Raw genomic sequence first — 23,779 nt, 5'->3', positions numbered from 1 at the left:
TCTATGCGACATAGAGGAGCATTGGCGGTCGGCGTCAAAATCTTTAAAACTAAATATTAAGTATTTATAAAAAAACTGTACGAGTTTGCACATAATTTGTAAGAAATATCATGAACAATTCTGTGTTGCTTAAATATTTGCATAAAGTACAGAATTTAAAGAATTTGATTTTAAAACTTATTCAACATGTCACGTAGGTACCCATCTCCGTAGGATGCGTGGAGACGTGGCGGACGTCTCTCGGCCGTTTTCTTGTATTGCCCGGCACCAGCTCTCGCGTAGAGCAGCCTTCTGCGGGGAGGCAGGGGTGGACCGTCCGGCCCGTGTAGCTGCTGAGGGACGTTTCCCGCGGTGCAGGCTAGTTGTGTTAGTCCACGTGGTTTGGTCCGTGGACATGCCAGATACAAAAAAATACTCATGCACACAGTAAAAAAAAAAAAAAACCGATAAAAGAGATTATAACACACTATAGAACAGAACCGAAAGCGATAATAGCGGCGAGTTTATGGAGTGTCTTGCGACCGTGCCTAGCCTTGAAGGTGGCTCGCACGGGACTGGAGACCAGGACGCCGGGGCACTGCTCATTCCTAAAGCCGCGGCGCGCTGCGGACAGGGCTGTGATCCGGGCTTCCACCCAGAGGCAGGGGCAAAGCCGGGGGGGGGGGGGGGGGTTAGGGGTTGAACCACCCCCCCCTAGCACTAAATCTTTAATTAATTTCTTATTCATCACTCAAACAAATTTCATATTAAAATTAATAAAATTTTTACCATTACAATATTTAAATTTAAGTACCAAAAACTGCTAAAATAGCACTATTTTACACCTTAAAATCCAAATTTTCCCGGGGAAGGACCCCCGGACCCCCCCGCTTTAATACGGGGGGGGGGGGGGGGGGGAGTGGCATGCTTCTTACTACCCCCCATACACAAATCCTGGCTACGCCACTGCCCAGAGGCACGGAGGTACGTCAAACTGACGCGTGTAGCTCATGAAATTAACAAATTTCGTGCAAGATCAGAATCCTGCCGCTAGATACAAGGGTTTTTTTTTCCCACGAGTTTAGAGTTAGTCTGCGCTAGATGCCCCGACTAACGCAGAATGTTTTCTTCAATCCCTTACACTATTGGTTGGTGGTATAAAGTATTATTTTAGATGAAATTTGAAGATAATTTTTAAGTTTGCAGGGAATAATAATGAATTTGATATACAAGATGGCTAAACAATTATAATTTTTTTTTTTGTATTATTATTACAATCATTTGAACCCCTTGTAACAATGGTTTGACTTATCAAAAAAAGTTTTAAAATTTTGTTTAGATGACACCGTAAGTTTTTAAACAATTAGAACTGGTTAGATGGCATTCTTACTAAAGGAGTTTATATTATTTTGTCCCCTAACCCCATTTTTTTATTTCTTGCAGTTATAACTGGTCATTATCAAAAATTTATTTTGAAAAAAGTTTTTTGTATAAATTTTGATATCTCTCTTCATAAAAAAAATAGTATATATTTATGGGACAAAAAAGTGATAAACAATTTTTTGGAAATACAATTTTCTTAAACCCATAAAATGTTAAGTTTAAGAATTGTTTTTTGATAAAACTGATTAAACACAAGTATTTAAAATCAAAAGCACCAAAATATTTCTTACATTTATAAGACTACATACATTATGAAGCAGAAAATGAATACAAATTTGTAAATCAACCAACTTACCTTTCATACCTGTCACATATTTCATTAAGTTTATTTCCTAAACAAGTCTCACTTAATAATTTAAAGAATTTTAAGCATTGAATAAAATAAAATATTATTCACAAATATTGAATGTTTTTTTGTGTACTTTCAGAGCCCTAATTAAGGTATATGGTAGTATTAACTAGTTTAATCATAACATACAAATTAATGTTTCAGATTTTCACAGTCCCAATCGCTGTGGTTGTGATCGTTGACACATCCCACTCAGAATCCTTCAATCCCAACACTGCACGGCTCAAATTTCTAAGCAGTGGGTTGGTACCCAAGTGGCTGAAGCCCATGGTAATCTTGGCTGCCTCGCCACCTAAAGCCTCTGTGCATAACCGTGTCACGTAAAACCCTATTAAATTGAATTAATTCTGTAATTTTACTTTATAATAACTGAAACTAGCAAAAAACAAAACATTCATCGAGGAAGGTGATGCTGAGCCTAAAGACTTTTTCATGTCAATCCAAATATTTCCTTAGTTCCAGCGAAGTGATGAAAGAGGCCAGAATTAACAAAAGAAGAAATTCCAGTTGGTGCAAAGAGTTCCTCTACTTTTGATGCAATAAACATGTATAAAATCCTGCACAATGAAAAATTAACATTGTTAATTCAAATGTTATCATGGTGGTACAATACAAAATGAAGCTACGGGTAAAATAATGTTGGAAAAACTTTTAATTATGATTTCAAACAAAAATTTTGACATCAAAGAAAAACACATGAAGTGACAAAAATACATTTGCAATTCAGCAACATTCGCACTCCTATAAAACAAAACATTGCACAAATTTTAATGATGCACATTACTGATACCACAGGTGCTACTATCAACAATTCTACCACATCACTGAACACAGTTTATTTTGAAGTTTTGTTTTGGTAGAATTCATAAATTATAATTTTTTCAGTTTCGTTACTGAGTGAAGTTCATCACATACAGTAAGTCCTCGGTTTACGTCGGGGTTACGTTCCTGAAAACCACAACGTAAATAGAAACGACGCAAAATGAGCCATGTTTCATGCCACCGGCCGGCCACGGCCCAAGGTCGGCCGGAAGGGGTAGGAGAAAATGCTGTGTCGTTGCGGGAAGTAGATAACACTTCTACGTGCGAGATACGTGGGTGGCCGAGCAGGCGGGCTGGTAGTATTGCATCACCGCGCGGAGAGCAGGAAGCGTCCCTCATGATGTATGATAAGATAAGGCGGTGAACGTGTAGCTTATGCTACATAGCATAAATTAACTACCGAAGGAAACAAAGAATTATAAACGAATTATATACGGTGTTTTGGTTAAAATAAAGATTTACGGTCATTGTAAACTACGTTATTGTGAATCTGCGACAACTTAAATTGAAACGTGAGTACTCAAACATTAGCGACGTTAATCCGAAACTACGTAAATCGGTACGACGTAAATAGAGGACTTACTGTATGTATCCGTATGTTCTCAACATCACCTGAAATTAATATACAAGTTGATGAATAAATAACTTTTTAAAATATTTTTAAGAATAGATAGTAGATAATATTTCAAGGCGGTAAGAGGCAAAACGAACTGTAAACTTCATAAGTAATTTACTGTGATTTGGCTAGCAATTAGGTACAACTTGATCTTCAGTTATCAGACATAGCACAAATGACACAACTTACAACCTTACCCTTGCAAAAATTTCGACCCATAAAATTCTTTATAGCCCCTGGATAACATATGAAAGAATTCTGCATGTGTAAATAGATAATGCTGAACAGATAACCAGCAGTTTTTAAAGTCATTCATTACGTGTATTTACTTTCAATTGTCTTGCCATTTTTTTTTTTTTACACATAATATAATCACTTACACAATTCTATCAACAAAGAGATGACAATTCCACATTTTGCATAAGTTTTTATTTTGGGTAGCAGATATTTCCATTTTGCACGTCTTCACCATGTTTCACAACAATCACATAAATCGCCATTGAACCCTGTTAAGAGTTTTCAATAACTTTTTATCTCACGTAGGTGACAAATTTTCCTTGGTCTGGTAGAAATTGACAGTATCACAATGCACTTTTCCTTAGTTTCCGGATTCTTTGGCTGGTAATGCGTACATCAAGCACGTCCAACAGAACACTACTTAACACCCCATGATTAACAACTCTCTAGGTTCATTTATTACCTGCAGTATTTTTTTTTACATTTTTTATTTTACAACTAGTTAGTGCTCTTTTTTACACCCTCTTCAATCTTATACAATTTTTTAATCTCCACTTAAAAAAATGTGACACGCCAGTTTTCTATAACTGCTAACAAATAATTTAATTCACAAGTACGTACATATGATTTCACAGATTTTATTTTATCTTCTATACAGCTCATATGGGCTTCCGCACATAGAACAAGGTTTTTAGTAAAGAGATTGGAAGTACTACCCCGCTGCCTTGACTTTTATAATGTACACACTTAAATAATGTCAGCTCAAGTTAATCCACTTAATACTTCCTAGCACCCTACTCTAATCTCGAAACCAGTGCCTGCAAATAGCTTTCCACATGCACCAAACACGGGTGAAGGCCACAGATACAACACGAGAGTTTGTGCTTACAGGCACGTTTTGAATTGTGTAAGCCACTGTGTAACTGAACAGGAACAACACAAAGCCGGAGAAGAAGTCCACAACAGCTACTCAGGAACGAGGGTAGCGGACGCCGCGGTCCGTGCGCTATCGCGGGTACTGGAATATTCCGTAGCCCAGGCCAACGCCGCGCTGAGAATGAGTCGCCAAGCGTGCAACTTCGTATTGCATTTCCATTGACGTGAAGAGCTCTTCTTGCTTCTGCAGCAAGGTGTTGCTGTCCACACTCGTCGCTGCAGCGGTAGCTGGAACAAAGCAACACTGGTTTACCCTCGCAACAAGTTCCCACTTACAAAATTTCCTGTGTAACACACTTCAGCTTTTTATACTTCATAGACAGACGCAATTGTTCTAATACTTTTACATAAGTTCACCTTTTAACAAACCTAAGTTTTTTTTGCTATACTTCCCAAAACCTGCAAGGTGTTATGTACGTCACACTTTACTTTCAATGGTCCCTATTTCTATGTGACATAATATTATATTTATAACTGTTCTACTGCTGGTCAACAAGTCCCTCCATTTATTACTGCTTCAAGTCCTAGTTTCTTATCGGAGTAAGTAGTACATGTATGAACGACGTTTTCCTATTTTCAAGCCCCTAGTGGTCTCACAAATTACAGTAAGACCCCTCACGGTTCTTGGGAATAGGATCATAACAGAGGGGGTAGTAATAAATATTTTTGACCCACTGACCCTCTCTCCCCTTCGTTACTGTAAGTCCAAATATGCCACTTTCCACATCAAGTTAGTGACAGTTGTCTCTGGCAAGAAATTGACAAGTTTTCAAATGTGAATATAAATTTATTTTAATAATGTTCATAAAAAAATCATATTTGACCACTTATTGTCACCAAAATTAGCATAAACAGGGTGAAATGCAATGCATTTTTTTAACAAGCTCTAAAGTAAATTCAGCACTGATTTCATTAAAATTATAACTTATTTGACATGGGTCATAACTACTACATATCACAGCAGAGGTAAAGAAGATTAAGCACTTTGACAACGCTTTCTTTGTTATTGCTTGGTTCTGGTTGCGGTCGTGGTTGTTTCACATACAAATGCAAACACACATTTGCATGTACATAAAAATGAAAAATTGTTTGGACATAATGATGTATTACGTATACAGAATTTCAAATAACAGATAATGGGCTCACAAGCGCTGTTCACTTCATGATGTTGGTAAAGGCCGCATTACAGAAAGGGATCTTAGATACTGCCAGGCCATAGAAAGAAACAAAGGACCCTGGCAGATAATTTTCATGGGCCCCTTCCATCTCTACCCTATTATTTAAAATAAAACTTTTTTATTTAACAAAATCTAAAGACTGTGGCCATACCTACTGCAAACGTGATCTGCATATATCACATTTTATGAGATTTCCTATGAATTCTATTAATACATTTGTAATGTTCATCTTATCAGGGTAAATCCAAGCATTAAAAAAATTCTAGTAAACAAACCGGGACCCTGAGAATTTTGATCCCTCCCTCTCGACAACCCTGCTTGCAGCTGGCACAGTTGTACCTGGTCACGCCATCCCGTCAGGTACAATTCTTTACTACCGCTGTACACATCTCAAATTTTCTGTTTTGGTTATTTACTTCTCAGACATGCGTTCGTTGTAGTATTACGTTAAATTTGTGCATTTTGGAAAAATAACCCAAAAATAACTTTTAAGCAAAGCTGATAGATCATGTTGTAGACACCACCAAGTCATAATTTGTTCAACTATAGGAATCCACTTAAGAATAAAAAATGATGGCTGCAAACCAAAGGAGAGGAGTAAGGCAAACTCACTGGCAGCAGTCTCCTTAATGCCCATCAGGCGCTTGAACTTGGCGGTCATTTTGCCGTCCTGGTCCCGGGCGAATGTCGTGGCCTCCCACTGGTTGTTGGACAGGGATGGGGCGCTCTCTGCAGCGGCCGCCGCCGCCGCCTCGCCTGCCTCCGGCTTCTTGTCCTGCAGCACCGACGCAGAGGTCGTCTACCATCTCCTCGCACCTGCCAACTCTGGCTTTCAAATAAAATTTACCATTGGTGCAGCCTATGTAAATAATGGTTGCATTTAAAACTTTTTTTAATTAGAGGAAGAAAAATCATTATTAGTCTACAGACGTGGATGAATTAAAAAAGTAAATTGTTACATCTTCAAATAATATATATGGTTTTTTTATTATTGGTCTCTCCTAAACACAAGTACAGTAGAACTTGCTTAAGACGTTCCCGCAAAGTACAGTTTAAATAATTTTTTCCTTGATCACTTACATATACTTTTATGTTAATTTTCCCATTCAGAACGTGTGTGTTTATAGATGCTTCCAGCAATGAGGGAAATGGTATACTACACGTTGAATAGTCTCACAAAGTACACAAATGTCAGCAAATGATTGGTTGAAAATATAAAATAACAGCAAGCGGGAATGCGGCAAAGGTTTTGACTGTCATGTTTGTTATTGTTTTGAAACAATTGTTTTAAAAATGTCAAAGATAAATATTTTTTAAACATGTAAAGAGAAACTTGATTACATTATTTTATTACTTAAATCTGCAATTGCTGGAGTCAGGGTTAAAAATCTGAAAGATTTACAGGGGGGGGGGGGTTCTGCGTGATATGTTTATCATACCAGTTTCAAACTTACGATTTTGCAAGCGGAAGAGTGGGTCCCCAGGGATCTACGTCCATGGTTAGAGATACACAGTGCATTCTAACAAAAATTGACAACTAAGACAAGTCTTAATGTGCCAAGTGGATGCCAGCACCTCGCAACGTACCGCACCACCGACCTTGTTCCCCCACAAGAGCCGGCGCTTCTGTATCTGCTCCACGTAGCGGGCAGGGTTGACCGCGGCGGGGTTGTAGTAGCTGGGCAGCTCGATGCCCGTGCTGGACTCGACCTGCTGCTTCTGCTGCTCGAACGTCTGCTGCAGCAGCTGCTGGGGCGTGACGGTGGGCCCCACCGCCGCGGGGCGCAGCTCTATGCCCAGCTTTTCCAGGACTGCAACACGCACACGCACGCACACCCCCCGCTGCCGATCATCCCAGCAGGCAGCACCATTCCAACTGTCACCACATCACGTTATCTCCAACTGTGCCAGACTTATCTGGCTTTCAGCGCTGTTCTTCCATGTACACATGGTTCTGCAATACTCCTTACAGTGTAACACAAACAGTATTACAGTGTGTACAGTATATATATATCTGTGTGTCTGTCTGTGTGTGTATATAAATACAGGATTTTAAACAAATTCAGAAGTAGCAACAGTAGTTTAAATACTATCCTTAAATTTGATTGAAAATAAATGTCAAATTTCCAATGTGAGAGGAGTAAAAAGATAGCATTACGAGGGTTTTCAACATGGAAAATAGTGCATGAAGAATTAAAACATACAAAACCAAGAGCAGAACACTGGGGGAAAAAATCTTGTTAAAAATAGAAAGCATACAACAATAGAATTAGAAAATATTTCTAATATTTTCTGTGCACCATTTTTCTCTAACAATTATTCTAATACATATCTCTGTGCAAAGGTTCTTATATAGTCATATAACTATAATACTGAATTTACAACTATTGTAAATGATAAATTAAATTTTAAATCACAATTTAATTTTTTTTTGGGGGTTCTAATTTATATCTTGTTGGGACTGAATGTAATTCTTGCACATACCTATTGCAAAGCATCACAATAATTTTAGTGATAGTGATTTGTACCACATTTAAGTAAACACACACTCAAAGGTAAGTATAAAGGTTACTCACTGGATAACTTGCTGGGCTTTTTTTCGAATAGTCGCCTGTGTCGTGGCATGCTGTCATCTCTCCCGCGGCTGCGTGAACGAGGCCGGCTTCTCCTCCTGTGCAGTGAATGCCTACTGCGTGAAGACGAGTGGGGCGATCGAGACTTGTGACGAGATGAAGAACGACGTCTCTTGTGTGACGCCTTTGCAGAATCCTCAACTGGTGGAGAATGCTTTTGCTTAGAGTTTCGATTACCATGGCTGCGTGAACGTGACCGCTTTTTGTCACCAGGGCTACGTTTGCGATCTCTCTCACCCCTGCGCACTGTCTCGCTTTTGACACTTACAGGACTAGGTTTCCTATCCTTTTCGTCTTTGCTAGTCGAGCTCTGCAAATTCTTTCGTGCCTCCTCATCGCTTGAGCTACAAGATCTTCTCCTAAGATGTCTTTCACGTGAGCTTCGCGATTTGAATTTGTTAGAATCATCTTGTTTGGGGCTCTGCAGTTGTTTCACTTGTCTCGGACTGGAGTTCCTAGCATTCTTCTCATTAATTGATCCTTCTGGCTGCTTTGCAAATTTATTTCCAGTTCTTTCAGGACTTCTTGATTGTTTATCTTTGTTGCATGGACTTTTAGCTCTGCTCCCCTTTGTATTGCGAGGGCTGTGTGACTTTCTATTCAGATTTCTGTCATGCGAGACATTAGACTTTCTTTTAGTATCACGTGGACTAGAAGATCTTCTGTTTCTACTACTTGATCGTTTCTTACTTTTTCTAGCAGGACTTATTCGTTGGGTCTTCCTTCTAGGACTCCTGGAGGACTTCCTTCTATCCGTGTAGGAGCCACCGTGATGACCCCTGTTCTTGTCAGGTGACCTGGGATAGTGAGTTCTGTGATCAACAGGGCTCCTGGAACGCCTTGGTTTCCCACGCAGAGGGCTCCTCGCTCTTTTCGCTTTACTGCGGCTCGGACTACGAGATCTTCTGGCGGTATGTTTATTGCTGGGACTTCTAGAGCGTTTCCTCTGCTTCTCATTGGGGCTGCTAGAGTTGTCCACTGACTTTTCCCTTGGACAGCTGGACCGCCCACCCATTTCCCGTGGGCTGAGACTATCCGCTTTTGGTAAATGAGGCAGTAGCCTGTGTTCACTTTCCCCATCTGTGCGGTCTGGGCTATGCCGTTTCTTTCCGTAGGACTCGACTGAGTCATCGCTGCTCTCAGAAGACGTGTCAGAGCTGCTTCTCCTGTCGCGTGGACTTATTGACAGCCTCTTCTCACTGTGTGGGCTTGTTGAGTGGTTTCCTCCTCTGCCTTGATCATCTTGCCTGAAAGAGAATGTTATTGAATAGATACACAGGGCATAAATAAAACATAGCAGTATTATTAACAGTAAAAGGTTTATGCAACAAATATAACAACCTTACTTTATTTTTTAATACAAATTTTGTAAAAGTACAACAAAAAAATTATTTATTTACCAGTCAACACTTAAGTTTATTAAAAATATTTTTTTTATAACTCCATAATAAATTACTAGAAAAACACAGAAAATTATCAAAAGTATGTATCAGTCTCCGAGATAGGCAAAACTAACATATGCACACTCAAACACACATATACAGTAGTGTCTTGCTTATTTGATATAAATGAGTCTGCACAAGACGGACAACAGAAAATGTCGGATGAGTATGTTATTTAACAAATCATGAATGTAAAAATCATGTTTTAAAAAAAAAAAAAGACAAAATACAGTTAAGGTAGGTAACTAATTATCTGCAGAAGACTCAAGAGCAACATAAAATAGACTATGTTTATGCTCATAACTTAAAATATCTTGTTGCTGAATGATTTTTTTTTGTGAGGATCAGACAAATGACTCTACTGCAATGCTTAAAATAACAAAATATCATAACAAAAAAAACTCATCTCTGGCATAATTTTAACCATGGAAGGAAAGCAAAAGTATTAAAGTGAAATCCTAATACGTAAGAATGAATCATAGGCAATGCTGTGCTACTTGGTTTACATAATGTACAAAGAACCCTCATCTTAGTTGAAACTTAGCTCTAATATCAACAGGCTCATATACAAAGAAATATTAGTAAAATAAATGTGTCATTTCCGTCAGGTAGCCCCTAAACGAAAGCATCAGAACATTTTTTCAGTTATCAGAGAAAGGGCACCATCATTCAAAGTTTCTTGCATCTCTGTACGTACTAGAAAATGTTTCCTTCTTCAAAATTTATTTTTTTCAAATTAGCTACTGTGTGTGTATTAACACACAAGCAGTTATCCATTTAACCTGTTATTTTGATACTTCGTAAACCATCCTTATGATTAAACACATACCCGCAAATCTAGTCTCAAGATGATTCTCATCTCCCTCGGTGGTGGCACCTGGCCCAGCTGTGCACCAGGGGTGAGGTAGGGGCACAGTGTGTCATCAGGGGGCAGCCAAAAACAACACTTCCGCCCTCAGTACCCTCCCTACCCCCTTCTCCACCAGCGGGAAAACCTCGCATTCTTATCCCGGTCCAAGTCATGGACGCTGTCTAGTAGTCTGCCGGCCTGAATAACGTACGTTGGAGCAGGGAAGCTCTAAAAATTTTTTTCCCCCCGAATAATCAAGTGAGAAAATTTAAACCACAACAACATTACTAAAAATATTCTGGGAGGAATTATTTATATGGGTGTCTGGAGCATTTTTATACAATTTGAGAGAAAATGAAGAGACTTTCAATAAAATTAAAAAAAAAAAAATTAAATATAAAAAAGAACTATAACCACTTCATATTGTTTTCAATGTTCTCATAATAATACCTAAGCAGGTAAATGTTAAAATATTTCATGGATATATGTAATAACTTAAGTGAGCCTTTTCATTTCAACTGAAAGAAAAAAATATATGAATTTAAGTTCCTTTTAATGTAAAAGCCATTTGCAATGACACGTGTCTCCTCAAAATTGTGTCATGCATACCTAACTCATTTCCAGATGATGAATAAAAAAAATGAGAAATTTCATAAACTGACCATTCAAAGTAAAATAAGTAAAGATTACTGTAGTCTTTTTTAATAACATCATCAAAAAATGAATATTCTAAATCTGTCTAAAATTTATAGAAGGTTGAGTGCCAAACAAACAATGAAACAACAAAGGCTATGTCTCACGCTCCATGTTGATTTTGTTTCTTTGCCATTACTTTTGTCTAAGGGCTATTTCTGAAATTTTAACTCTGAAACCTCCTTCCTATTTGTTGTTCTGCCACAAATATTTTAACAGATATTCACCAAGTGTAATATCATGGGTGTAAAAGGTGTTTGTAATAATCATCACTTGCCCACTCTTTTATACTCATTATATTAACACTAAGAGAATATCTGTTGAAAATATTTTTGTGGCAGAACAAACAAATGCAAGGGAGGTACTAAAGTTAAAATTTCAAACTAGCTCTTAGATAAAAGTGATAACGAAAAAACAACAATTTCAACATCGGGTGTGAGACTGAGCCTTAAGATATAAAATACATACAAACACAATCATTACATACCCAACAGTGTGGCTGCACTCAATTTCGACGTCTCTCCCTTCGCTAGGTTCAAAATTTTCGCAGCCACCAGTTGGTGAACGAGCTTCACTCCCAGCTCTGCAGCTGCGGTTCTCATCGTCACTTCTCAACGAGCTGTCGTCACTGCGGGACATGGACGACCGTGAAGACCTCGAGGAGCGCGAGGACTTCCTACTGATGCTCCCATCGCTGGAGGCTGACCGGCGGTCGCTGTCAGAGTCCTGAGCAGAGTTATGGGACAATGCATCACATATATCACAGGAAATGACAAGGCTTCCATGAGCATAGCTTCACTACTTCGTACATGTGCCAACCCATTTCTCAACACACGAGGACAGAGCCAAAAAAATTCTGCTATTCATAAACTCGCAAAGAACCATGAAAGACAACATTTACTGGACTAAAAATATTTAATGTAAAAAAAAATCAAAAATAACCGTGTAAAACATTTTATAAATAGGAAAAAAAAGTGTGTATTTTTATTTTGTTCTCCAATAAAAAATCATAATATCAAAGGAAAAACTACATATGCTAAAATTATACCAGCAATTAAAAATATTATAACTGGAACAAAAAAAAAAAAACAATGTTATCCACTAGCTATATAACCAAAAACTTGAATACACTAAATATGCTGTTAGTTCAAGGCAACAAGTAAGAAATTAATTCTATGAAATTTCTTAGTTCATAATTATATTTCATAGAAGTTTTATATTATTGAAGTGCTTCGACAATATGAAAATAATTTATACTTTCAAAGTTGTGTTTTCCAATAACATGCCAATGATTAAAAATGTAAAATGAAGATGCATAGTTTAATAAAATGGCATTTATGATATTTACTTTTATGTACATTTAACTATGGTGTTACGCAGATCCAGAAAAAAGTAACCCCTTTTAAGCATTTATTTCCAATTCTGTGGACATAAAGTGAAAATATTATCATTGTGTACCATGCAAAAGTGAATAGTCTATTGGTACCTTATGTATATGATAAATGTAACTACACAAAAATTTTACATGCTGAACAGTTTGACACTTTAAATCATAAAACACCCACAAAATATAAAGGAACAAGTTTACCGAAAAAATCTTTCAAATTAAGACCAAAAACAGTATATTAAAATAAATAAATAAAACATATAAGTCGGATATCACATTCGGATCTGCATACATTTGATAATTTCTTTTTATTCTTTTGTTTGATAACAAGTTTGACGTTGGACAGTCAGGCTCCAAACAAGTAGACATTAGATCTTTGCATGTTAAGTAAGACAAGAGTGCGGGGAGCTCAGGTCCCACAAAGATTATAAGCAAGTACAATAACTCAGCGCGATATACTGCGCTATAAAAGTAGTTACAATTCACGTTTGACAATGTTGACTAGTATGAAGTACAAAAAGGAAGAAAGGTACACATTACGAATGCCTGGGGTAACATATGGCGCATACTACATGCAAACTAGAAACAATAAAAAAGCGCCGCGCAGTGCTACGATAAACACGTTAACTCTAAAATATATAAGAAAAAAAACATATCAGGGGACAGACTGATGCTTATAGCAGAAGTGGCCAAAAACAGTTCATAGTGAACAGTGTAATATGTCCCTATCCAGATGTCGGCCCGTGGGAGCGCTTACCTTACACGTGGTAGTACGCAAAGCCAAAAGGGCGGAAAACAGCAAAAACGTCACACTGGCAGGAAACCCATGACGAGAGCACTTAAGGTGCCTAAAGCAATAATTAAAGCACATACCACAAACGAAAATGAGAAACTGTCAGACAAGCCCAAGCAACGAGCGTGAAAAGCGGCGATGCAAACCGCGTAAGAAAACATGTTACAGAAAAAACTTAATTAAGGCGAAAAAGTCGGGGTCCCAGACAAACCTAGCATAACCCTGCATGATGGCGAAAGATGAACTATTTGTTACTCACTGGGATCCCACGACTGTATAACTTACTTTACACACGGCCATCTCGTGCCCACACAAAGAGAAATTCATTAAAGCCCTTCATGAAGCGAAGTCTCCCACGGTGCCGTCCTAGCCTAACAAGCTAACTGATTACATGCTTAAAGTATGCTAAGCTAAAGAGAAGAGACCCCGGGGCACAGCCGACGGCTGCTTATATAGCCCCGCATAGAGCGCGCTGCGGTCGGAGAGCTTCGGCGGGGAAGCTGAAAAGAGCAGGAGGGGGAAATAAACTCTCTGGGGAAGGTGGAGAGAGGAGAGAGGGGTGGGAAGACTGTGACGTAGCGACATACGAGGCGATGGGCCGCTTCAACACAAACATTTCCAAATACACACAATAACCTTCTCAGACACTATCCTTTATCACTAAGTATAGGTAAAATGGTAAAGTATCACTTACTTGCACAGGGCTTAAATAACCACTTCTTACGGTACTCACCCATTCGCAGTGTTGGTACGTAGGCGTGAGCGGTGGTGCTTTGCACGAGATCTCGCCGTGCGATGGCATTGGCACCACTGTCCATGCACATGGTAGTATATTTAACAGAGCGTGTTAATATTTTTTGATCTTTACAAACATTTCCGATATTACAAAAATTTCTTTTTTTTTCTCCCACCTTTCTTACATCATCTCACTTGTTTTTTTGACATACCACTTAGATGTTTATCAAGTAAGGATAGCATGTATCTATGCAAATACCTACCAATACACAATCTGCAGCAATTTCCACAGTATGCTTAGTTTACAACTTAAGTAAAAACACAACCTACAACTAAAATTTAAAGAACCAGGTGAAATGCCAACTGCTGCCGAACACTAGGTGAAAACTATCATCCAAATCCACATGGCAGTGATTAGTGCAGAGACCAAAAATTAAACAGAGTGAAATAAAAAGGTCAATCTTTCACTTAAAATGGAAAAATCGTTAGAAATTATTAAGTTCTCCACCATCTCAGATTTGGATGAAATTTGGTACATGGTATTGTCAGAAACCATATTTTTCATTTTGGGAATATTTGCTCTAGTTTGGAATTTAAAACCCTTCAAAATTTCCCACTGTTTGGTGGAAAACCAAAGTCGAGTGAAACATCTTGCTTCAACTTATGTTTGTAATAACAGTTATTAATGTAGAATCATGAAATTCACCATACTTATTCAGAAACTTACTTAGATTTCAATTGTAAAATGTAATTAAATGCCCAGAAGTATGTGCTATTTGTTAGAAGTGGGAAAAATGAATTACCAAAATTTGTAAACATCAATTCAGTAATCCTATTATAATTTTTTTAATATTAATCTTTACAATCTCTGACTTGGTACCATTAGAAAGAGCACAAAATGTGCTACAAAATTATGAAACAAAATTTTTGGATATTTACCTTCTCACCCTCACCCTACCTAAAGAAATGTTTAGTGGATAGAATTTTGTTAAACGGACATTCATACAGTACATAAGTTTATATAAATAAAATTACAGAATTATAGTAGTCAAACTTAGGCCTGCAAACTGTACTCATAAAAATTGCTTTTTTTTTTTTTTTAAATTACAATACCAGTGTCACTTGATGTTGTACATACTTTAAGAAGGCCTACTTTAAGTTCTTTATCAATTTAATCTATGAAGAAGCTGATTCCATTTTGAGTATTTTGATGTAATTTTTCTCTCACTCATGGATGTCAATTATAATGCACCCTTCCAACCTGAGTACCAAGTTCTGGAACATCAACAGTGCAAATAATGTTGACTAATTGCACCCAGCATGAATCTTCCTGGCCATTATTACGATGTTCTGGCCAGTAAAAAATTTTAGCTGGTCAGTGAGGATGCATACACTTAATCATTGCATCTTCTTCTTTTTCAAGCACTAACCAAATAGGTATAACACTTAACATCATAAACTGAACACACAAATTGTTTTTAATTTTGAGGCTCTCAGTTTTTTTCAGTCAAAGAGTACTGTAATGAAAAATTCTCATCAAAGCTAATTCGCTTAGCTGCTATTATAGTTTTATATACTAGGATTAAATAGTGCAAGGAACTTGTTCCAGGCACAGTTGTCAACTCTGAGAAATGCTTGTTAAGCTTTTCTTCCACTGCGTGAATGTCATCTTATCTGATCAGCTGAAACTTAATTTTAGTCAAGTATTCACTGCAAAATTGAAACATCTGCTCATTTGTCAAAATTTTATCTTTATACAGTCTTTGCAGTCTCACTCTTATATACTGTCCTTTTAACACATCATTCAACACCATCACAAGCTGTTTTACAATGACTTGTTGCATTAAAAATCCAAGGTTTTAAATCAAAATCTTCCAAGTGATAGCAGAGGTTGACCGAACTTTTAAAATTCTCGTATTGTGCTGCACTACCATCTGTGATATTCTCAACTTGATTAATATTAAGAAATTCTTCATGAATTAGTAAGCTCAATTGCTCCGAACCTCAAATAAAAAGAGAACATCAAGGTTTAGGTAATTGAGATAAAGCACAAAGACATATTACTTGTTTCTCCATCCTTTCTAAGTACAGAATTACTGAATGTAATGTACCCGCACAACGCACCCAATGATATGACTGAATTTCGTCTTGGATAACAAAAGAATAGTTTTCAGCAAAGTCAGTGAAAAATAGTATTTTATTTGGCTGAATGTTTTATTTCCTATATTTCACATAGTTTGACTGCTGTTTAGAGACGAATGAGTGTGGTATTAAAGCCGCCAGTTTCTTCAAAAGCAGGTCAATAAACTCACATAAAGGAAGTACTAACATGGCTGTAATCAGTAGTTACCCACTGTGAAAACTGAATTTCATTTTCATCATCAAAGTCAGTAAAAATATTTCTTATGTACTCTTGTACGTTTTCATAATTTGGACAGTTGGGACATATTCTTAATATGCAATCATGCTTTTCACTATCACATACCAGTATTGATAAGGTCCTTTAGCTTTGATTTTTCTAAATTCATAGCACTTAAAAGAAGTATTGGATTCTGGTGTATTGAGCATACAAAGACAGAATGTGTACCTGGCTGACCAACAGTGACACACCATTTCGGCCGCAGCTAACAGAAATTAGAAAATCCTACTTTAAAACAAGAAAATTTCTCTCTGTTATGCTGTGTGTAGTTCCTTAACATTGCAGAGTATTAGGTGCTTTTGTTCATACATTTTTGTGTACATTAAATATCTTTGACATCTGGCATAAGCCTGCTGTTTTCATTTGCTTAATAAAAATTAGTAACCTTTTCAACAACTTCAGCAGAAATTTTTCGACCTTGCAAAGGCTCAGGATATGAAAAAATTCTTTTTTATTATTATTATTATTATTATTATTATTATTATTATTATTACCAACTGGCATGATTTTCCTGCTATGTACTCGGAAACATTGAATTCTGTTGAAATTTTCTTTCGTGACAAGGATGTTGCATATCTCAATTTTTCTTTCGTCTGAGTGATTAGAAAATTTAAGTCACTTGCACTCCTCTTAATAACTGACTCTTCAGTTAAGTCTTCATCAGTACTTCCTTCAGACTGCAATTCATTTTCTGGTGTCTTCAAAACTGCTGCTACTTTTGATTTTATTTTACTTTTGACTTCAGCTATCTTTATTTTACCGTACACTAATTTTGAACGCTTTGAAAGTCCTTTTAGTTTTAAGGGTGATACATCAAGAGTACTCATGCTTAAATACAAATCTTCCTTTTCTAATGGCGTAGTGTAACTAAGGTCTTCCTTCTTAGGTGTAAATGTGTGACTGGGACTTCCTCTTTGTTAGATTAATTATGTGAATTTTCAAACACTTGTTCTTGAAATAACGTTGTCCTACAGTTGGAACACAGCTTTTGTCCAGAAACTAACAAAACACTAACTTTCCTTTACGCATCTTTGGCCATTTGAAGAAATATAGGTCTTATGCCACTTTTTATAGCGTAGACCTTTTATGTTTCTTTGCTGGGTTACTACATTTTTTAAAAGCTTCCCCATAATATTTAATGAGTGCTGCATAGTGGTGTGAACATATACTTGAATTTGAATGTAGTGTGAATACATCTATCCTCCAAAGCAGAATTTCTTCTTCTTCATCAAGAAGTTCAGTAAAATTAAGAATAATCTTCTTGTCTGTGTGTATATTTATATGCTAAAATATTTCATAAAAAGACCTACACTACACTTTTCATATAAACTGGTAACCATTGTAGATTATAAAAAAAACTGTTGGTTTTACCCACTTCAGTCAGAAAATCCAAAGCAAATAACATATAAAAAATAAATAAATAAAACCAGATACATGTCAACACACAAACATTAACAGTCATAGATTAAACAATCCCGATAACTTGTTGAAGCGCACAGTAGAAAAAAGTTATAATAGGATTACTGAACTGATGTTTACATTTTTGGTAATTCATTTTTTCCACTTCTAACATAAATTGCACGTACTTCTGGACATTTAATTACATTTTACTAGTGATGTTTGAAATCTACGTAATATTCTGAATAAGTAGGATGACTTCACAATTCTACATTAATAACAGTTATTACAAATGTAAGCTGAAGCAAGATGTGTCTCAAATTTGGTTACGGATTAAAAAGATTCCACCAAACAAGCGGAAAACTTTGAAGGGCTTTAAATTCCAAACTGGAGTCAATATTCCCAAAAATGAAAAATAAGGGTTCTTATATTTCTCTGAAAAAACCATGTACCAAATTTCATCAAAATCTGAAGTGTGTGGGGGTGGACACCCTGGATGATCTGGCATGGAATGCCACTAAATCAAGTAAATTGTGCAGTGACGTGGCCGCCACCATTGTGGTTTAGTGTAGCAACTTGAGACACCAAAGATTCACATCAGTCCATTCCGTGGCCCGAACAGTTCCAAAGTTCACCTAAAATTCGCCGTTCGCAACATCGGCAGCACATACTATAGGGAAATTAGAGAATCATCAAGATACGTTAAAAAAATACTTTGAAATAGTGTGGATGGTAAATAAAGTTAAGCTGGCTACAATTAAAATACTTTGAAATTGTGTGAACGGTTGGTTAGGTTAGGTTAGCTACATTACAAAAGCTATAAAATAATTTTGCTATACTAACCTAACCAACCACCCACAATTTTAAAATTTTTTATATGTAGCTAAGTTAACCTAACCAACCGTCTGCAAATTTTAAATGTATTCTTAATGTAGATAACCTAACCAACCATTCTCACAAATTTGTAATATTTACACCAAACCTTGAAATGTTATCTACTAAATTTTGCAAATTTTATATTTTTAATTTTCAGATATGTGTCTATCCTTCAAAATTACCAGTGTTTTAACCAATCAGCAAAAAACTTCTAACCAAACAGGCCTACCCTGTAAATGGAATTTAAAATTAAAATCCTAAATGAGGTGATATTAATTGAACAGAGAGAAAATACAGATAAAAAAAACAAACATGCACCAAAGGGCCTCGGAATAAAATGTTGTGAATTTTATGTTTCCTGGATGGGTCTGTGAGTATGTTTTGGAATACTTTAGTAAATAGAGGTATTATATCAAAAATTAAGATGGCCATTACGTGCTATCGCAAGTCAACTCTCCATACCTACAAAGTGCTGAAAAAAAGGAATGACACATGGGTTTGGATGCACAGTAGGGACTAACAATATTTTTAACTTTTATTGACCTTCCACTGCATCAAAACATCCAAATACAAAATATACACATCGTTATAAATGCAGAATCACAGGATTGGCAATGCAATTATAGCAAAAAATTATGGCAGCCACATCATGCACAGGTATATTGTAATATTATAATTTAACTTATCAACAGCCATCTCAGAAACCAGTAGGAATTTATAAACACTGTTTTCAGGATAAAATAAGGAATGTCTGAAATAGTGGAAAACACCATTTTCAGAATTATATTTTCATATTTACAGAAAAGCCTCGACATAAAAAAATTACCCTCTGTTTTATTTTTCAAGGTCTCCACAGTAGATGATATACTGGTTAAAATTTTTATAAATCTTTAGACACCGGTAATTTGCACAGAAAAAGATGGATGATCCAGGGTGAATATCAGACGTCACTTTTTTTGGAACAAAAGAAAAAAAATGGAAAACATGGTTTTCACACAATACACACAACCCTAAATTTAATCCGAAGGGACGGTTTCGTAATTCCAATTAGTTTGTAAAAAAAAAAATTTATATCTTACATTACAATACCTGTGCTTTTACGCTGCAGCCGCCATTCATTGTTTACCCAGGATAAATAGGAATGTATGTTTCCCATAAACTAGCGAGGTTCCTGAATTAACCCTGAAAGGAAGGTTTCTTAATTTTGACTGGTTTGTGAAATAATAACAGTTTACAGCTTACATTACAATACCTTGGTATTCATGAAATCGTCAATATTCATTATTTACTCATGTAAGTTTTTTTTTTTTTTTTAAATCTTTAGTCGATGTAGGTAGTGTAATAATGAAAATTTGTTGAAATAGCAACTGTATTGCAATTTAAGGAATTTTTGTTGATGTTATTTATTTCCTGTGAGAAATAAGTGCTGTACACTGAAGCAGCTGACATTGAATTTTGCAGTATTTCCAATAAATTCTTTGATTACAGCCATCTGATATTCTGTATTTAATATTGCTGGTGTTTCATGTATCCAAGTTTATCCCTCGATCCTGAAGGCTTGATCCTGATCTCATGACCTTGTTGGCTTGATCCTGTGGTACATGATGCTTGCTGTTTTAATTCATTACATCGGAAGATCCTACACATAAAATAAATTATGAAATAAAAAAAAATTATGATTGTAGGTTGGAAAAAAAAACCTTTATATTTTACTTACGATCATAATTCATTATTACATGACAATATTTTTTTTTAATGTACAAGATATTTCAACATACTGAATTAAAACAGCAAGTTCATGTATCACACAATCAAGCCTTCAGTATCCAAAGATAAACTTCAATATAAGAAATGGAAGAATTAACATATATTTTAATCCTCCATTTGTGCTAAACAAAGTTATACTCGATCACTGTAAACAATTATTTGCAGCTGCAGTTTGAATACACGGGTATTGTAATATAAGCTTTAAACTGTTATTTTTCATGAACCAGTAGGGATTAAGAAAACATGTTTTCAGCGGAAATTTAGGGACGTCTTCAGTACTAAAAAAACACATTGGTAAATATGTATTGTACGGATTAGCGCCAAAAAAAATCTTACAAATATGAAATAACTTTCATTATATGCTATCTTACGTCCTCTTTTCAGAACCGCCTGCGGAGATAAAAAATTCCAAATACTTTTGGAGATATGGCCGTTCTTATTTTGCTATACCAGACGTGTGTATTAATTTGACCGTCGCCATTTTATATTTTTCCGTGTGCGCGTGAATGTCTAAATAACAGAAATTTTCCATTAGGTAAGGTTAGTTACATTATAAATACTTCAAAATAAACCGAAATTAAAAATTATATCAATTTATTTTACATGTTGTATAGTTTTAAGTATTTATAATGTAACTGACCTGACCTAACAAAATGGGACAAAGGTAGATTAGGTCAGGTCAGCTACATTATAAATACTTTGAAAGTGAACAGACATTAAAAATAATAAAATTAATTTTATTGGTTGTTTAGTTTTAAAGTATTTATAATGTAGCTGACCTGACCTAACAAACCGGGAAAAAGGATGAACAGAATAAACTCACGTAAGTTTCTTTTTACATGATGTATTCGTTCACGTGAGAGTCCTAAGATCCACATAAAGTTCTGCCATTGCCGATTACACCCGAATATTCACCTTCGGCCAACCTCGGGATTTATTTATTTTTGCGCAGGAAAAATGAATTGAAATATTAAAAGTGGTCGGATAGGTTAGCTACATTAAAACACTTTAAAACCATTTGGATGGTTAGTTAGGTTACGTTAGTATAGCTACATTAAAATAAACACAGAAATATTAATAAATAAACCCGAGGTTGGCCGAAGGTGAATTGTTCGGGTGTAATCGGGAATGGCAGAACTTTATGTGCATCTTAGGTTTCTCCGTTTGGGAACATCGCAAAAAAAAAAAAAAATGATACTTGTAAACAAGCAACCGTTATCGCCGCACGAGTTCACAGGATGAAAATTAAAAAATTCGATATCTCCAAAAGTATTTGGAATTTCTTATCTCAGCCGGGTTTAATGAAAAGAGGAAGTTTAAGAGCACAGAATAAAGGTATTTTCGGATTTTTAAATTTTTTTTAAAAAAAATCGCCAAAAAATGAAGATTAAAAAATTCGATATCTCCTAAAGTAATTGGAATTTTTTATCTCCGCAGGCGGTTCTGAAGAGAGGACGTAAGATAGCATATAATGAAAGTTATTTCATATTTGTACGATTTTTTTTGGCGCTAATCCGTACAATACATATTTACCAACTATTATTTTTCACAAACAAGTAGGAATTAGAAACCATCCCTTTAGGGTAAATTTAGGTACGTAAGTAATTTGTGAAAACCATGAATTCCGTTTTTATACTAAAAAGCCGCGACGTCCGATAATTACCTTATTCAGGCTGCAGATAATATAATCAATCTTCAGCAGCTTTTAAATTAAATAATTCATAGATAATTGCAAAGTTCGTACAAACTAACACGAAATAAATAAAATTATAATACCATATTAATAAGTACGCACAAACCACAATACAAAGCTAATATTTACATGTCAACAGTAAAGAAGGCCTACCTCACTCATGTCCATTTTGACATTGTCATAATTTATATCTTCATCCATTGTTGTTATCCCATTTTAAACGTAAGACATTAAATACCTGAAAATAAGCAACTGTGATTATATTTTCTATGTTAACTTTATTACAAGTTTTAATTTAAATATTTACTTCTGAACTAAACATCAAGATCTTATGAAATCGGTAAGAAAACTTTATATGTGCAAATAATTCAAAAACATCCTTTGAAACAACCTAGTATGTTAAGTTACTGCAAATAATAACGTAAATTACTTACCATATGTCACCAAATAAATCCCAAATAACGCAAATTTCCAACCTGAAATACAAAACCAAGTCGGACACAATTTTTTTTTTCGCAAGGAAAAACATGGATTCTGTCATAGATGCGAGGTTTAGTGAATAAGCAATAGACCTGGAAAAACCTTCTTTTTTTTCGCCACTAAATCTTATTTATTTTCTACAGCAAGAAATCAGCCAAGTTTTGAGAAGGAGAAGGTAATTCAAATGAGGAATAATTACTTATAGATACGATAATGGGAACGGCGAAGATAAAGCACAGAGCGCCCGATAGAGATTCTGACTATTGGGCAAAAGTTGCCATTCGAATAACAAGTGATTAAGATACACCAGTTAGGCCCCACAGTTACAAGCTAATTTTTTTTCCTAGCCTAAGTTAATCTAAGTGTGTCTCAGGCCGAAGCCTATACAATCTACCATGCGGGGTTTTAACCATGCAGAACAAGGGCGCATGCATTGTGTGCTAATTGGGGTTTATTGGCCAGTCATGGCTGCAATTGCAGCCATGGCTGACGAACCTTTGGTTGCCTAACCTAAAGGCTAACTAAAGTAACCCAAGTAAAACCTGAATAGACACAGGGAAAACCCTGGGGTGGGTCATGCGGGGATCAAATAAACATGCATTAAAGCAAGCAAGAAATCTACTTGATAAGAGAGAAAAAGGTCCAAGTAAGAAGATTTGGGTAGGGCAGAAAGATTCAACCATGTGCTGGTTGGGCGCTTGGGCCTTAAGGCCCGCATTTTTTGTTGGCCACACCTGAGTTATTGTTACCAGGGGCGTGTACGCCCCCAGGGGCAAGAGACTTCACTTGTCAGCCCAGCCCATTTGCCCAGGCAGCCAGGTACAAACTGGGGTATCAATACCCAATTTATAGAGGAGAGCGGTTGTGGCGATGGGAATCAGTGGGAAGGAGCGGACGGATATATTGAGTGGTTTGGTATTAAAAATAATATTTTGACTGATATGAATGTCCTCATACAGAACTGTATAAAGTTTAGTGTTGGATTATTGACTTAGTCACAACTGCATGTCCCATTCATTATGAATGTGAGTTTTAAATAGCTGGGACGAGTTA

General features: G+C 36.2%; 1 protein-coding gene across 5 annotated transcripts; it reads right to left on the bottom strand.

The window, feature by feature from the left end:
- Nucleotides 1-2,405: 2,405 nt before the first annotated feature.
- Nucleotides 2,406-23,013, bottom strand: LOC134532735 (arginine/serine-rich coiled-coil protein 2). Of its 5 annotated transcripts, XM_063369535.1 has the most exons (8): nt 22,681-22,833; nt 22,400-22,484; nt 14,092-14,168; nt 11,666-11,904; nt 8,137-9,440; nt 7,148-7,371; nt 6,173-6,335; nt 2,406-4,610 (listed from the first exon to the last, which is right to left on the bottom strand). In XM_063369535.1, exons 3-8 carry the CDS (start codon nt 14,158-14,160, stop codon nt 4,453-4,455), a joined length of 2,157 nt encoding a protein of 718 aa, XP_063225605.1. In that variant the 5' UTR covers nt 14,161-14,168; nt 22,400-22,484; nt 22,681-22,833; the 3' UTR covers nt 2,406-4,452. The 5 variants fall into 5 exon arrangements, with proteins under 5 accessions (XP_063225605.1, XP_063225606.1, XP_063225607.1 ...); XM_063369536.1 differs by lacking the exon at nt 14,092-14,168 and having other exon boundaries at nt 22,681-23,013; XM_063369537.1 differs by lacking the exon at nt 14,092-14,168 and having other exon boundaries at nt 7,160-7,371; nt 22,681-22,968.
- Nucleotides 23,014-23,779: the final 766 nt, after the last annotated feature.

The sequence above is a fragment of the Bacillus rossius genome, chromosome 6 (assembly GCF_032445375.1).
Source record: "Bacillus rossius redtenbacheri isolate Brsri chromosome 6, Brsri_v3, whole genome shotgun sequence".
Classification (NCBI taxonomy): Eukaryota; Metazoa; Arthropoda; class Insecta; order Phasmatodea; family Bacillidae; genus Bacillus; species Bacillus rossius.
The sequence above is the reverse complement of the archived record's forward strand: the minus strand, read 5'-3'. Positions and strand labels throughout refer to the sequence as shown.